Source organism: Oncorhynchus mykiss, chromosome 17 (assembly GCF_013265735.2).
Source record: "Oncorhynchus mykiss isolate Arlee chromosome 17, USDA_OmykA_1.1, whole genome shotgun sequence".
NCBI lineage: Eukaryota > Metazoa > Chordata > Actinopteri > Salmoniformes > Salmonidae > Oncorhynchus > Oncorhynchus mykiss.
The window spans coordinates 79,720,981-79,737,469 of record NC_048581.1 but is presented as its reverse complement, the minus strand read 5'-3'; the positions used below and the strand labels follow the sequence as shown (position 1 = coordinate 79,737,469).

The window sequence follows — 16,489 nt, the reverse complement described above, 5'->3', positions numbered from 1 at the left end:
ACGCTTCCTAGAACCCTCTATGAACGGTTCCACCAGCCTTAGTAGCCTTTAACAATGTATTCTTTAAGACCATACATTATATATATAAGGCTTTTATTTGAGGGCCTAGTTATACCCTAACACAGTGGTGTTACGAATCTCCTAGTTTACAGGCCAAATGAGGCCTGTAAGTCACACTATGCTGGTTTGCAAAGCAATGTGTAATTCCTATTGGAATCCAACCAGGGTAAGGATATCCAACAAGTGGAATTTTGTACCACCCGGAACCTACATTCAGAAGGACTGGCAGGGTAGGGAGGAATGAATACTGAGACTGCCTCAATCATCTAGACTTGAACAACCATCTCAGTAACTAACGGGTGCAATAACTTCAACAAATTGGATTAGTTTAGAAAACTGTATGTTATTTATCTTTGAGTAGCATAAAATTAATCAACCAATCAATGTTCATGCAAAAACACAGATATTACAGTAAAACAAACAATTCTGAAAATTATATCTGCAATAGAGCATGCTGGGAAGTATTACTGTATATATGGTTCTACATAGAACCTTTCTTGTCTGCCAAAGAATCCTTAATCATCAAATAACCCGTTCTTCAAAAAACAGTTCTTAGGATGCTAAAGGTTGTAGGTAGAACCCTTTGCCAAAGAATCCTTGTCTTCCAAAATGGGTTCTTCTGATCAAAACGGTTCTTGGTAGAAGCCTATCCATCTGCAAAGAACCCTTTTGGAACCCCTTTTTCTAAGAATGAACTGATAGCAAATACGGTGGTGCTGGGACCAAAAAGACACGCCAAGACATCATGCCTATGACATTTAATGTGTCCATGTGTGTCTGTGTGTGTATTAAATTCATAGTAAGAGGGATGTATAATTGGAACCTGTGTGAAATGAAAACAGTTAATTGTCAAAAGCCCAGGGTTAGATTAGATTAGAGTTTATTAGTCACATGCACAAGGGGACAGGGGGAGCAGGTCACTGACTAGTGGTGGCTATTCAGCATTATGATGGTCTGGGGGTTGAATCGATTGGCCAGTCTGACAGTTTTCGCCATGATGCTCCTCTACTGACCGCGTCAGAGTGATGGAACTTGGTAGCTTGGGTGGCTGAGGTCCCTGATGATCTTCTTAGCTTTCCTGTGTCAACTATTTCTATTTCCTATTTCGCAACAAAGCATCCTCCACTCATGCTGCCAACCATACCCTTGTAAAACTGACCATCCTACCAATCCTCGACTTCGGCGATGTCATTTACAAAATAGCCTCCAATACCCTACTCAACAAATTGGATGCAGTCTATCACAGTGCAATCCGTTTTGTCACCAAAGCCCCGTATACTACCCACCATTGCGACCTGTACGCTCTCGTTGGCTGGCCCTCGCTTCATACTCGTCGCCAAACCCACTGGCTCCAGGTCATCGACAAGACCCTGCTAGTTAAAGTCCCCCCTTATCTCAGCTCGCTGGTCACCATAGCATCACCCACCTGTAACACGCGCTCCAGCAGGTATATCTCTCTGGTCACCCCCAAAACCAATTCTTTCTTTGGCCGCCTCTCCTTTAAGTTCTCTGCTGCCAATGACTGGAAGGAACTACAAAAATGTCTGAAACTGGAAACACTTACAGTGGGGAGAACTAGTATTTGATACACTGTCGATTTTTGCAGCTTTTCCTACTTATAAAGCATGTAGAGGTCTTTGTTTTTTATCACAGGTACACTTCAACTGTGAGAGACGGAATCTAAAACAAAAATCCAGAAAATCACATTGTATGATTTTTAAGTAATTAATTAGCATTTTATTGCATGACATAAGTATTTGATCACCTACCAACCAGTAAGAATTCCAGCTCTTACAGACCTGTTAGTTTTTCTTTAAGAAGCCTCTTGTTCTCCACTCATTACCTGTATTAACTGCACCTGTTTGAACTCGTTACCTGTATAAAAGACACCTGTCCACACACTCAATCAAACAGACTCCAACCTCTCCACGATGGCCAATTCCCAGAGAGCTGTGTAAGGACATCAGGGATAAAATTGTAGACCTGCACAAGGCTGGGATGGGCTACAGGACAATAGGCAAGCAGCTTGGTGAGCAGGCAACAACTGTTGGCGCAGTTATTAGAAAATGGAAGAAGTTCAAGATGACGGTCAATCACCCTCGGTCTGGGGCTCCATGCAAGATCTCACCTCGTGGGGCATCAATGATCATGAGGAAGGTGAGGGATCAGCGCAGAACTACACAGCATGACCTGGTCAATGACCCGAAGAGAGCTGGGATCACAGTCTCAAAGAAAACCATTAGTAACACACTACGCCGTCATGGATTAAAATCCTGCAGCGCACGCAAGGTCCCCCTGCTCAAGCCAGCGCATGTCCAGGTCCGTCTGAAGTTTGCCAATGACCATCTGGATGATCCAGAGGAGGAATGGGAGAAGGTCATGTGGTCTGATGAGACAAAAATAGAGCTTTTTGGTGTAAACTCCACTTGCCGTGTTTGGAGGAAGAAGTAGGATGAGTACAACCCCAAGAACACCATCCCAACCTTGAAGCATGGAGGTGGCAACATCATTCTTTGGGGATGCTTTTCTGCAAAGGGGACAGGATGACTGCACCATATTGAGGGTAGGATGGATGGGGCCATGTATCGCGAGATCTTGGCCAACAACCTCCTATCCCTCAGCAAGAGCATTGAAGGTGGGTCGTGGCTGGGTCTTCCAGCATGACAATGACCCGAAACACACAGCCAGGGCAAATAAGGAGTGGCTCCGTAAGAAGCATCTCAAGGTCCTGGAGTGGCCTAGCCAGTCTCCAGCCCCGAACCCAATAGAAAATCTTTGGAGGGAGCAGAAAGTCCGTATTGGCCAGCGACAGCCCCGAAACCTGAAGGATCTGGAGAAGGTCTGTATGGAGGAGTGGGCCAAAATCACTGCTGCAGTGTGTGCAAACCTGGTCAAGAACTACAGGAAATCCATGGTCTCTGTAATTGCAAACAAAGGTTTCTGTACCAAATATTAAGTTCTGCTTTTCTGATGTATTTCATGTCTTATGTCATGCAATAAAATGCAAATGAATTACTTAAAAATCATACAATGTGATTTTCTGGATTTTTGTTTTAGATTCCGTCTCTCACAGTTGAAGTGTACCTTTGATAGAATTTACAGACCTCTACATGCTTTGTAAGTAGGGAAACCTGCAAAATCGGCAGTGTATCAAATACTTGTTCTCCCCACTGTATCTCCCTCACTAGCTTTAAGCACCAGCTGTCAGAGCAGCTCACAGATTACTGCACCTGTACATAGCCCATCTATAATTTAGCCCAAACAACTACCTCTTTCCCTATTGTATTTTTTAATTTTTATTTATTTATTTTGCTCCTTTGCACCCCATTATTTTTATTTCTACTTTGCACATTCTTCCACTGCAAATCTACCATTCCAGTGTTTTACTTGCTATATTGTATTTACTTTGCCACCATGGCCTTTTTTTTGCCTTTACCTCCCTTATCTCACATCGTATATAGACTTGTTTCTACTGTATTATTGACTGTATGTTTGTTTTACTCCATGTGTAACTCTGTGTTGTTGTATGTGTCGAACTGCTTTGCTTTATCTTGGCCAGGTCGCAATTGTAAATGAGAACTTGTTCTCAACTTGCCTTCCTGGTTAAATAAAGGTGGGGGAAAAAAATAAAATAAAAAATGTTGAAGAGTCGAGGTTGAAGAGTCTCTGTCATGCCTTCTTCACCATGGTGTCCATGTGGTTCGACCATTCCAGCTTCTCAGAGATTTTTTTGCATTTTTTTAACATCTCCACTGCGGCTCCGCTGATGAGGATGGGGGAGTGCCCAACCTGGCTCCTCCTGAATTCCACAATCAGCTCCTTTGTTTTGCTGATGCTGAGGGAGAGTTTATTTACCTGGCACCCCACCGTCAGAGTGCCTACCTCCTCTTTGTAGGCCGTCTCGTCGTAGTTAGTAATCAGGTCTACCTCCTACTGTGGTGTCTCAGCAAACTTGATGATGGAGTTGGAACTGTGTGAGGCCATGCAGTCGTGGGTTTACAGGGAGTACAGGAGGGGATTTGTTGAAGATCAGTGTGGAGGAGATGACGTTGCCTAGTCCAGGACCCAGTTGCATAAGGATGAATTCAGTCCCAGGGCCGTGAGCTTTGTGGTGAGCTAAGACGACACTATGGTATTGAAGGCCGAGCTGTAGTCAGTGAACAGCATCTTCACAAATGCATTCCTTTTGTTCAGGTGGGTGAGGGCAGTGTGCAGTGTAATGGCGATTGCATTGTCCTTGGATCTGTCTGGGGCGGTAAGCGAATTGGAGAGGGTCGAGTGTGTCGGGGAGGTAGGAGGTGATATAGACTTTGACTAGCCTCTCGAAGCACTTCATGATGACGGAAGTGAGTGCTAGGTGTTGGTAATCATGCAGTTCAGTTACTTTCCCTTCATTGGGCACGGGGATGATAGTGGATATCTTGAAGCAGGAGGGCACAACTGCCTGAGCTAGAGAGAGATTGAAAATGTCAGAAAACACTGGTCTGCACACACATGCTCTGAGGGTATGGCTAGAGAAGCCGTCTGGGCCGGCAGCCTTGCGAGGGTTAGCACGTTTGAATGACTTACATATGTCCTCCGTGGAGACTGTAAGCCTTGTTATCGTCAGGGGTTCACCTCTGCAGCACAGAATCGTAATGCTTGAAGCGTGAGAAAAAGGTGTTTAGCTTGTCCGGTAGCGCGGCGTTGGTGTTCGCAACGTGACTGGCTTTCTTTTTGTAATCTGTGATCGTTAGAAGCCCCTGACACATACGCCTCGTGCACGACCAGCTGAATTGCTCCTTCACTTTGTCCCTATACGTGTGTGTTTCATCATCTTGATCAATCTGCGCAGGTCGTATTTGTACTGTTTAACCATACAATTGTCCTCGGTCACCTTGCCATGTTTATAAGCAGCTAGAGGTGGGTAAGGATAAGGGCAAGACTAGTGGGCTAGACCTCAAGATAGTTTTAACATGAGGTGTTATTCATCCCACTACTAAGCAATCCCCTCCAATGCTTCCTCCACACATACTACTGTGGGATATTCCTTTAAAAAATGAATAGCCGCTATATGCTGTTTTTACGCCTGGACACAGAGTACCGGAGATGGAGGACACAGACAGTGTCACCTTTTGGGCAGGCAGAACTGTGGTGGTACTCACTTACGTTCCCAAGGGTACTGTGGGATACGGGTGCCACAAAGGCCATCAATTCAAAGTTGTGAGCGATATGGAGTCCAGAACATCTGGCGAACATTCTAATTATGGAGTGTTTATACTGGAGGGGTGGAGGGACGCACTACAACCCGGGAGAGAAAGGGATGATTGGATGAACAGACATGGGGAGAGGAGGGACGGAGAAGACAGGACAGAGGTTAGGTTAGAGGGAGGGTACAGGAGTAAGGGTCAGTTGGAGAGAGTAAACACTGTGGACCAGTGACAGGACACAGGGTGGTGATGGAGGTGAAGGAATAGGAGGGTGGAAAAGAAGTAGGAAGCAGTGGGAGAGGGCAAAGGATAGAGGATGCTGGAGAAACTAAACCTTCCAAAAGCTCCCTCACTTACCTCTTCATAACCAGTCACTTGGTTCTGGACACAATGGAGGTGGGGTGACCTTTAGCGGTATGCTGTGGTGCGCCATGGGTTTTGTCAGGGGCTTGGCCTCAGCAGTACCATTTTAATGATGACCGATGTCCTCCAATTAGACGTGTTGACAGGCCCTAAAGTGCTGTGTCATTAATCACAGGAGGGCTGCCTCTGCACACCATGAAAATCACGCCGTGATTTATAACATAGCTGGCTCTTCTCTCTGTCCGTCCACATATTTCTCTATCTCCATCTTTCTCTTTTCTCTCTCTCTGTCCCACCATTACTCTCCTCCGTCTCTCTCTGTCTCCGTCATCTTTCTCTCTCTCCTTCATCTCTCTCTATCACTCTCTCTCTCCTCTGTCTCTCCCTCCTTATTCATTCCTTCCTTCCTTTTGTGCTCGGACAATGTAGGGAATTCATGCATTTGGTACTGATAGCCAATTAATCAGGTGGCTTGGTAGCACAAAGAGGAGTGGTGAGTCACTGTGACCTTTGCATCTTCTGGAAGGACTAATAACTGTTCCCAGACCAGTGACAGACTAAGGCATTGTCAGGACACCCTGCATAGGGCTTCCGAGAGGCGTCACTACAGACCCTGGTCTGATTCCAGGCTGTATCACAACCGGCCGTGATTGGGAGTCCCATAGGGTGGCGCACAATTGGCCGGGGTTTGGCCGGGGTAGACCGTCATTGTAAATAAGAATTTGCTCTTAACTGACTTGCCTAGCTAAATAAAAATAAATGCCTTCTACAGAGGATTGTGGACTCAGCAGGTGGATCTATAGGTGACTCATATTAATAGCGACGTTACATGAAGTCTCAATAGTTACTATACAGCCATGTACAGTTGAAGTCGCAAGTTTACATATACCTTAGCCAAATACATTTAAACTCAGTTTTTCACAACTCCTGACATTTAATCCTAGTAAAAATTCCCTGTCTTAGGTCAGTTAGGATCACCACTTTATTTTAAGAATGTGAAATGTCAGAATAATAGTAGAGAATATTATTTATTTAGGCTTTTATTTCATCACATTCCCAGTGGGTCAGAACTTTACATACACTCAATTAGTATTTGGTAGCATTTATTTTAAATAGTGTAACTTGGGTCAAAAGTTTCGGGTAGCCTTCCATAAGCTTCCCACAATAAGTTGGGTGAATGTTGGCCTATTCCTCCTGACAGAGCTGGTGTAACTGAGTCTGGTTTGTAGGCCTCCTTGCTCTCACATGCTTTTTCAGTTCTGCCCACAACTTCCTGACCGATGTCTTGAGGTCATTGCCCATTTGGAAGACCCATTTGCGACCAAGCTTTAACTTCCTGATGAGATTGAGATGTTGCTTCAATATATTTTCACATAATATCCCCCCTCATGATGCCATCTATTTTGTGAAGTGCACCGGTCCCTCCTGCAGCGAAGCACCCCCACAACATGATGCTCCCACCCCCGTGCTTCACGGTTGGGATGGTGTTCTTCAGCTTGCAAGCCTCCCCCTTTTTCCTCCAAACATAACGATGTTCATTAGGGCCAAACAGTTCTATTTTTGTTTCATCAGACCAGAGGACATTTCTTCCCATGTGTAGTTGCAAACTGTAGTCTGGCTTTCTTTATGGCGGTTTTGGAGCAGTGGCTTCTTCCTTGCTGTTGATATAGGACTCGTTTTACTATGGATATAGATACTTTAGTATATGTTTCCTCCAGCATCTTCACAAGGTCCTTTGCTGTTGTTCTGGGATTGATTTGCACTTTTCGCGCCAAAGTATCATCATCTTTAGGAAGACAGAACGCGTCTCCTTCCTGAGCAGTATGACGGCTGCGTGGTCCCATGGTGTTTATACTTGCGTACTATTTGTACAGATGAACGTGGTACCTTCAGGTGTTTGGAAATTCCCCAAGGAAATTGCTCCCAAATTGCTCCCAGGGATGAACCAGGTCTACATTTTTTTCTGGGGTCTTGGCTGATTTCTGTTGATTTTCCCATGATGTCAAGCCAAGAGACACTGAGTTTGAAGGTAGGCCTTGAAATACATCCACAGGTACACCTCCAATTAACTGAAATTATGTCAATTAGCCCATCAGAAGCTTCTAAAGCCACGACATCCTTTTCTGGAATTTTACAAGATGTTCAAAGGCACAGTCAACTTAGTGTATGTAAATGTCTGACCCACTGGAATTGTAATACAGTGAAATATAAGTGAAATAATCTGTCTGTAAACAATTGTTGTAAAAATTACTTGTGTCATGCACAAAGTAGATGTTCTAACCGACTTGTCAAAACTAACAATTTTTTTTGAGTTGTTGAAAAATGTGTTTTAATGACTCCAATGTAAGTGTATGTAAACTTCCGACTTCAACTGTATGTTTGGTATAGTCTAGGCCTACTATCCTGTCTTGTGTTGGGTGTTCCTTGGTTATTTATTGAGGCATTGGTTGAGGTAAAACCCACAGAGAGTGCTGCTGACGTCCACAGTTGTATGTACTCCAGGGTTTTTCCTATCTTGGTAGGAAAGTAGGAGCTGCAGTCGCTGTCACATGCACAGAAGACATTTAGGGTTTAAAATACTCAGTAGATTGGTAGGGTTAGGTACTTCAGTTTTAGTTAGTTAGGCAAGTTCACGAGGGCTTCATAGGGTTAAGAAATTGAGGTTAGGTATTAGGTACTCGACAGTTGGGGTGAGGGTACTTTAAGGTTTGACAGGTGGGGGTTATGTGCATGTGGGTTAGGTAGGTAGGTCCTTCAGGGTTGGGGTTAGGTAGCTAGGTAGGTAGGTAGGTAGTTAGGTCCTTCAGGGTTTGGGGTTAGGTAGGTAGGTAGGTAGTTACGTCCTTCTGGGTTTGGGTTTAGGAAGGTCCTTCAGGGTTTGGGGTTTGGTAGGTAGGTCCTTCAGGGTTTCGGGTTAGGTGGGTAGGTAGGTCCTTCAGGGTTTGGGGTTAGGTGGGTAGGTAGGTCCTTCAAGGTTTGGGGTTAGGTAGGTAGCTACTTCAGGGTGTGGGGTTAGGTACACCCTTAGAAAAAAAGGTGCTATCGAGAACCTTTAAGGGTTATTTGGCTGTCCCCATAGGAGAACACTTTGAAGAACCCTTTTTTTGTTCCACATAGAACACTTTCCCCAGATGGTTCTACACGAAACCCTGGAACCAAAAAGGGTTCTATTTGGAACCAAAAAGGGTTATCCTATGGGGACAGCCGAAGAACCTTTTGGGAACCCTTTTTTCTAAGAGTGTAGGTAAGTCATTCAGGGTTTGGGGTTAGGTAGGTAAGTACTTCAGGGTTTGGGGTTAGGTAGGTAAGTACTTCAGGGTTTGGGGTTAGGTAGGTAGGTAGGTACATCATGGTTGACTGAATCTCTTGGGAGGACAGTTAGTGGGAGCTTGGTCACATGCATGGTGCTGGCCCCAGGCCTGTCACACACACTCATAGCCACAGTGTCAGCAGCGTACTAACACACACAGACAGCCCGGAGGCCTGTGACCAGTGGGACAACAAGACGTACAGGGGAGCAGGATGGGCAGGACTGGGAGGACACACACCACTGTACTCACATAGTCTGATTCCGCTTTCGAATCATAGTACTCCATGTCGCTCTCCTGCGCGGAAAAGAAAGGTGAAAAGACAGGTGATGAGAGAAGATATAGCAGTGACTATATCCATTAGGCTCTTCTGCTGGTGTAGCTGTATGAAGATATCAAGGTTATATTCAGACACACTAGACAGCATGAGAATATAATCAGCATCACAGAACACTGGGGAGGTAGTGTGATGAAAGATTGTGGAATGGAACTTTGTGGAATGTGTTTCTGAGACGTGCTGTGTTCTAATGCAGTACAGGATGCAATCTAGTAGTGTTGTAACGTGGTATTTACTATGATAGGAAATATGCTGTATGCATGCTATGCTGTATGCATGGCATGATTTACTATGGTGCAGTGGTTGTTAGCTGGATTTAGGATGAGTATATAGAGTGGAATGAGCTAGCATTGCTCCCTAGAGCTCTCATCCACTGCTTATTGTCTGTTGAGTTCATGGTAAATAGCGCCTCTCATCTCAGAGGAGAAAGAAAAGACAGAGAACAGGACAGAAGCCAAGTTCATTGCAGGATTCCCTGTACGCCCCCAAAGCCCACAACCCCCACGCTCCCCAGCCCAGAGCTTGCCCCCTCCCTCCGACCCCCACCTCCTCGCCAGGGCTGCGTGCGGCACGGTGCGGCATAAGTCTGGGCCCGCCTCAATATCATTGGGAGGGAGCCTGGATGAGGACACGCTCTCAAGGGCACTGGAGTGACTGCTTCTCCCGCTGTGGAGGAGCTCTGCTCATTCTGACAGCAGAGGAGAGGAGAGGCTGAGGGAGCCCTTCACACACACACACACACATAATCATCTCTCTCTCTCTCTCACACTGTCTCTCTCTCTCCCTCTCACACTGTCTCTATCTCTCTCGCTCACTGTCTCTCTCTCTGTCTCTCTCTCTCTCTCTCTCTCTCTCTCTCACACTCTCTCTCTCTCTCTCTCTCTCTCTCTCACTGTCTCTCTCTCTGTCGCTCTCTCTCTCTCTCTCACACTGTCTCTCTCTCTTTCTCTCTCTCTCTCTCTCTCACACACTGTCTCTCTCTCTCTCTCTCTCTCTCACACTGTCTCTCTCTCTCTCTCTCTCTCTCTCTCTCACACTGTCTCTCTCTCTCTCTCTCTCTCTCTCTCTCACACACTGTCTCTCTCTCTCTCTCTCTCTCTCACACACTGTCTCTCTCTCTCTCTCTCTCTCTCACACTGTCTCTCTCTCTCTCTCTCTCTCACACTGTCTCTCTCTCTCTCTCTCTCTCTCTCTCTCTCTCTCTCTCTCTCTCTCACACACTGTCTCTCTCTCTCTCTCTCTCTCTCTCACACTGTCTCTCTCTCTCTCTCCCTCTCACACTGTCTCTCTCTCTCTAACTGTCTCTCTCTCACTGTCTCTATCTCTCCCTGAGACAGTCCAGTCTCAATGTGTCCGTGACCAGGACCCGGGCTGGCCTCCAGCACTAATCAGGGAGTCAGTCATCAGCTAACCACGGCTCAGCTCAGCCCCAAACAACCCACACAGACAGATGGACAGACGCAGCCTGACCCAAACTCCTATTGACACTTAACATGAGGCAGGGCCTTGCCTAGGGGGGCCTCCGGACGGGGATGCAGAGAAGCAGAGTCCTCCCCCTTCAGACCGATGCTCATTATCCTCCAGTACCAGAACACTCTGCCTCCTCTCTCTACACAGCAGCCATGCATGATCTGGGTAGACAGTGGGACAAGGAGAGAAGATGTGGAAAGGGGGGGAGGGTAGTTGAGGGATGTAAACAGGAAGACACTTATAGACGGTACATAAGGGTGATGGGTATGGAAAAAGGAACATGTCAAATTTGCAGTTTCACATGTGAAAATGCATGTGAAACTTTTTTCCCAAGTGATATTTTTCACATGCGATTTGTTCACATGTGAAAATTTATTTTAAATGCGGCACGTGTCTGACTCATGTGAAATGTATATACTACCGTTCAAAAGTTTGGGGTCACTTTGAAATTTCCTTCATTTTTTGTCCATTAAAATAACATCAAATTGATCAGAAATACAGTGTAGACATTGTTAATGTTGTAAATGACTATTGTAGCTGGAAATGGCAGATTTTTTATGGAATATCTATATTGGCGTACAGAGGCCCATTATTAGCAACCATCAACCCTGTGTCCAATGACACGTTGCGTTAGCTAATCCAAGTTTATATTTTTAAAAGGCTAATTGATCATTAGAAAACCCTTTTGCAGTTAAGTTAGCACAGCTGAAAACTGTTATCCTGATTAAAGAAGCAATAAAACAGGCCTTCTTTAGACAAGTTGAGTATCTGGAGCATCAGCATTTGTGGGTTCGATTACAGGCTCATAATGGCCAGAAACAAATAACTTTCTTCTGAAACTCATCAGTCTATTCTTGTTCTGACAAATGAAGGCTATTCCATGTAAGAAATTGCCAAGAAACGGAAGATCTCTTACAACGCTGTGTACTACTCCCTTCACAGAACAGCGCAAACTGTCTCTAACCAGAATAGAAAGAGGAGTGGGAGGCCCCGGTGCACAACTGAGAAAGAGGACAAGTACATTAGAGTGTCTAGTTTAAGAACTGGCAGGTTCATTAAATAGTAACCGCAAAACACCAGTCTCAACGTCAACAGTGAAGAGGCGACTCCAGGATGCTGGCCTGTTATTTCAATGGACAAATGGCGTTCCTTTCAAAAACAAGGACATTTCTAAGTGACCCCAAACTTTTGAACGGTAGTGTATTTTTCGTGTTACATTTTTCACATGATTTGTTCACACGTGTCCGGAAATTATGTGTTTTTTTCAAGTGTTCTTTTCACATGTAATGTTTTTATGTTAGGGCACACACACAACCAGAGGCTACATGGCGAGGCACCCTATCTGTGGTCCCTCAGATCCCCCTAGGCTGGCTGGTCCTTGGTCTCTTAGGGCCCAGGGCCTAGGTTAAACACATCTAATAAAGCACACTACCCACAACTACCAGCTAAACACACACAAACCACACACACACACACACACAAGCAAGAGCACACGGCACACACACACACACACACACACAAACACACAAGCAAGAGCACACGGCACACACTCATAGAATGGCACGCCAGCAATGCATCACGCTCGCACAGCATCTCTCCCCACTCCTCGGTCTCTTTACCCTTATCTCAGTTGTCATCTCTCTCCCCTCAATACCAGGCAGCATTCTTTCTTCCCCATCTCTCTCCCCTCAATACCAGGCAGCATTCTCTCTTCCCCATCTCTATCCCCTCAATACCAGGTAGCATTCTCCTTCCCCATCTCTCTCCCCTCAATACCAGGTAGCATTCTCCTTCCCCATCTCTCTCCCCTCAATACCAGGCAGCCTTCTCCTTCCCCATCTCTCTCCCCTCAATACCAGGCAGCATTCTCCTTCCCCATCTCTCTCCCCTCAATACCAGGCAGGATTCTCCTTCCCCATCTCTCTCCCTCAATACCAGGCAGGATTCTCCTTCCCCATCTCTCTCCCTCAATACCAGGCAGCATTCACACCCAATTTCAGATTGAGTGAATACAGTGCAGCTGCAGGTTAGGTGCCCACTGTTGCTATAGAAACAGTCCCCTCTGCTCTAGATTATAGTGTGACTTTTTTGTGTTTTCTCACCATGTCTGTCTATCTGTCTTTTGGTTTCTGTTGCTGCTTCCTGTCTGAACTGTGTCACTCTGACTGTCTCTCTATCCCTTTTCTTATCTATTTGTCACCCACTATCAATTACTCTAATGAATGACTATTAAATAATTATATATCGACAGATTTTAGGGTCTTAATTTGATCACTCTTTTGTTGCTGAGCAATTCAATCTTCTAAAGGCTTCTAAAGTTTGTCATTTCCACTTTGTGTAATTTAAGACTCGATTTGCCCTAATGAAAAATGTATCAACCCTTAAAAAAAATGTCCATTAATTATAATCCACAATAATAATTAATATTTCCTGTTTCCTACTGTAGCAAACTGGCTCAAATTAATAATTGTAATTGTATATGGAAGATTGTTTTTCAAATGATCATATGACAAGTAGAAACAACAAAACAAATCTTTAAACAAAGCATTGTGTCACGACTCGTACCGAAGGTGGCCCCTCTTCCTGTTCGGGTGGCTCGGCGGTCGTCGTCACCGGTCTACTAGCTGCCACCGATCCCTTTTCCGTTTCTGTTGGTTTTGTATTAGTTACACCTGTTTCTTGTTTAGGTTTTTAGTTGGGCTATTTAAGCCAGTAGACCCGCCTGCTCTTTGTGCGGGCTTGTTTTTCCCACTGTGTTATTGTGTGGTAGTGCGTCTCACTTTTGGGTTTTCCTCCGAACTTGTTAAGTCCTGGTTTCGGGCGATCGCGTATGTGCACCCAGTAGCTTGGCGCGTACGATTGTCCTGTGCGTAAATAAAGCACAATTTCTGTACCTTCTGCCTCTGACTCCGCACCCACTACGCCCAAGAGCGTTACAGAAGCCCAGACCACAAGAATGGAGTCAGCAGGAGCAGCGGCCACCCCCCTTCCATCGATGGAGCGCGTCCTCCACCATACCACCATCCTCCATTGGATTGGATCTGCGATGGACCAGATGATGGAGAGAATGGAGTCAGCAGGAGCAGCGGCCACCTCCCTTCCATCGATGGAGGAGCGCGTCCTCCACCATACCACCATCCTCCATCGGATTGGGTCGGCGATGGACCAGGTGATGGAGAGAATGGAGTCAGCAGGAGCAGCGGCCACCCCCCTTCCATCGATGGAGGAGCGCGTCCTCCACCATACCACCATCCTCCATCGGATTGGGTCGGCGATGGACCAGGTGATGGAGAGAATGGAGTCAGCAGGAGCAGCGTCCACCCCCCTTCCATCGATGGAGGAGCGCGTCCTCCACCATACCACCATCCTCCATAGGATTGGGTCGGCGATGGACCAGGTGATGGAGAGAATGGAGTCAGCAGGAGCAGCGGCCACCCCCCTTCCATCGATGGAGGAGCGCGTCCTCCACCATACCACCATCCTCCATAGGATTGGGTCGGCGATGGACCAGATGATGGAGAGAATGGACCGATGGGAGAGGAGTGGTCTCCCCATTTCACCTCCGGCTCCTCTGAGTCAACCTACTCCTCCGGCGGCGTCCGGCTCCAGCGCACTTCATCTTGCGCCCCCGAGGGAGTACGATGGAGCTTGAGCTGTACCTGGCTACCGTGAGGCTGACACCCTCGGGGGAGGAGAGTGTGAGCGTCCTCGTCTCCTGCCTGACGGGTCGAGCTCTGGAGTGGGCCAACGCTGTCTGGAATGGCCCAGACTCAGCGAGGGAGCACTATCCAGAGACCACCCTCCAGAGGGCCGAGCGGCGGGTGAGCAACTATTCCACCTCAGGCAGGAGACGAGGAGCGCGCAGGACTTTGCGTTGGAGTTCCGGGCCTTGGCCGCTGGGGCAGGGTGGAACAACAGCGTTCAGAAAGGGTCCTGTCAGTTCCACCTCCTAGCCCTCCCGCTCCCATTCTTATGGAGTTAGGGGGGAGCCACTTCGAGGGGTACCGGAGGAGGAGGCTCCTCCTGCACCAGCTGTGGTCGGAGAGGACACACGGCCGACCGGTACTGGAGGTGCCCGTCTGGGAGTCGAGAGGGCAGGTAGAACACTTCCCGGTCACCCCAGGTGAGTCAGCATCAAACTCACCCAGAGCCCCTGTTGGTCACATGTTTATAATGATTTTTTTCCTTGAAATTTCTCCCTCTTCCCAGCATAAGGCGCTAGTCGATTCAGGCGCAGCTGGGAACTTTCTGGATCGCGGACTCGCCCGTAAGCTGGGAATTCCGCTGGTGCCGATAGATCCCCCCCCTTCCCCGTGCACTCCTTAGATAGCCGACCATTAGGGTCAGGCCACGGTTCCACTGGACATGGTAACGCAGGGGGATCATAGGGAGCGGATTAGTCTCTTCCTTATCGATTCACCTGCATTTCCAGGGGAGCTGGGGGTTCCCTGGCTGGCCAGTCACAATCCCAGGATTTCGTGGAGACAGGGGGTTCTCCAATTCGACCGATTAATCGGAATGGTTTCATAACAATCGGAAATCGGTATTTTTGGGCGCCGATTAAAAAATATATTATATATATATATTTTTTTATACCTTTTATTAACTAGGCAAGTCAGTTAAGAACACATTATTATTTTCAATGATGGCCTAGGAACGGTGGGTTAACTGCCTTGTTCAGGGACAGAAAGACAGATTTTCACCTTGTCAGCTTGGGGATCCAATCTTGCAACCTTACAGTTAACTAGTCCAACGCAATAACAACCTGCCTCTCTCTCGTTGCACTCCACAAGGAGACTGCCTGTTATGCGAATGCAAGGTAAGCTAGCATTAAAGCCAAGGTAAGCTAGCATTAAACTTATCTTATAAAAAACAATCAATCATAATCACTAGTTAACTACACATGGTTGATGATATTACTAGATATTATCTAGCGTGTCCTGCGTTGCATATAATCTGACTGAGCATACAAGCATACAAGTATCTGACTGAGCGGTGGTAGGCAGAAGCAGGCGCGTAAACATTCATTCAAACAGCACTTTCGAAACAGCACTTTCTTGCGTTTTGCCAGCAGCTCTTCGTTGTGCGTCAAGCATTGCGCTGTTTATGACTTCAAGCCTATCAACTCCCGAGATGAGGCTGGTGTAACCGAAGTGAAATGGCTAGCTAGTTAACGCAGGAGAGGGACGGAAACTATACTGTTACACTGGCAATACTAAAGTACCTATAAGAACATCCAATAGTCAAAGGTTAATGAAATACAAATGGTATAGAGGGAAATAGCCCTATAATTCCTATAAAAACTACAACCTAAAACGTCTTACCTGGGAATATTGAAGACTCATGTTAAAAGGAACCACCAGCTTTCATATGTTCTCATGTTCTGAGCAAGGAACTCAAACGTTAGCTTTCTTACATAGCACATATTGCACTTTTACTTTCTTCTCCAACACTTTGCTTTTGCATTATTTAAACCAAATTGAACATGTTTCATTATTTATTTGAGGCTAAATTGATTTTATTGATGTATTATATTAAGTTAAAATAAGTGTTCATTCAGTATTGTTGTAATTGTTTTTTTTTTAAATCGGCCGATTAATCGGTATCGGCTTTTTTGGTCCTCCAATAACCGGCATTGGTATATGCGTTAAAAAATCATAATCGGTCGACCTCTACTCTGGTGTACAAGGTGCTTGGTAGACTGCTGGAGCATGACCTATACATCAAGGCTGAGAATTGTGTGTTCTCCAAACGAACCGTCT

General features: G+C 46.1%; 1 protein-coding gene across 4 annotated transcripts in view; it reads right to left on the bottom strand.

The window, feature by feature from the left end:
• The window catches only part of LOC110493268 (voltage-dependent calcium channel subunit alpha-2/delta-2), a 296,498-nt gene that overhangs the window by 106,844 nt on the left and 173,165 nt on the right, over positions 1–16,489 (bottom strand). For 3 of the 4 annotated variants that reach the window (XM_036948226.1, XM_036948229.1, XM_036948227.1), the window contains exon 5: positions 9,173–9,217. The exons of the other annotated variant lie outside the window; for it this stretch is intronic. In XM_036948226.1, the coding sequence (XP_036804121.1) occupies positions 9,173–9,217 (45 nt within the window). The remainder of the gene's footprint in view (positions 1–9,172; positions 9,218–16,489) is intronic. 4 annotated transcript variants of the gene reach the window in all.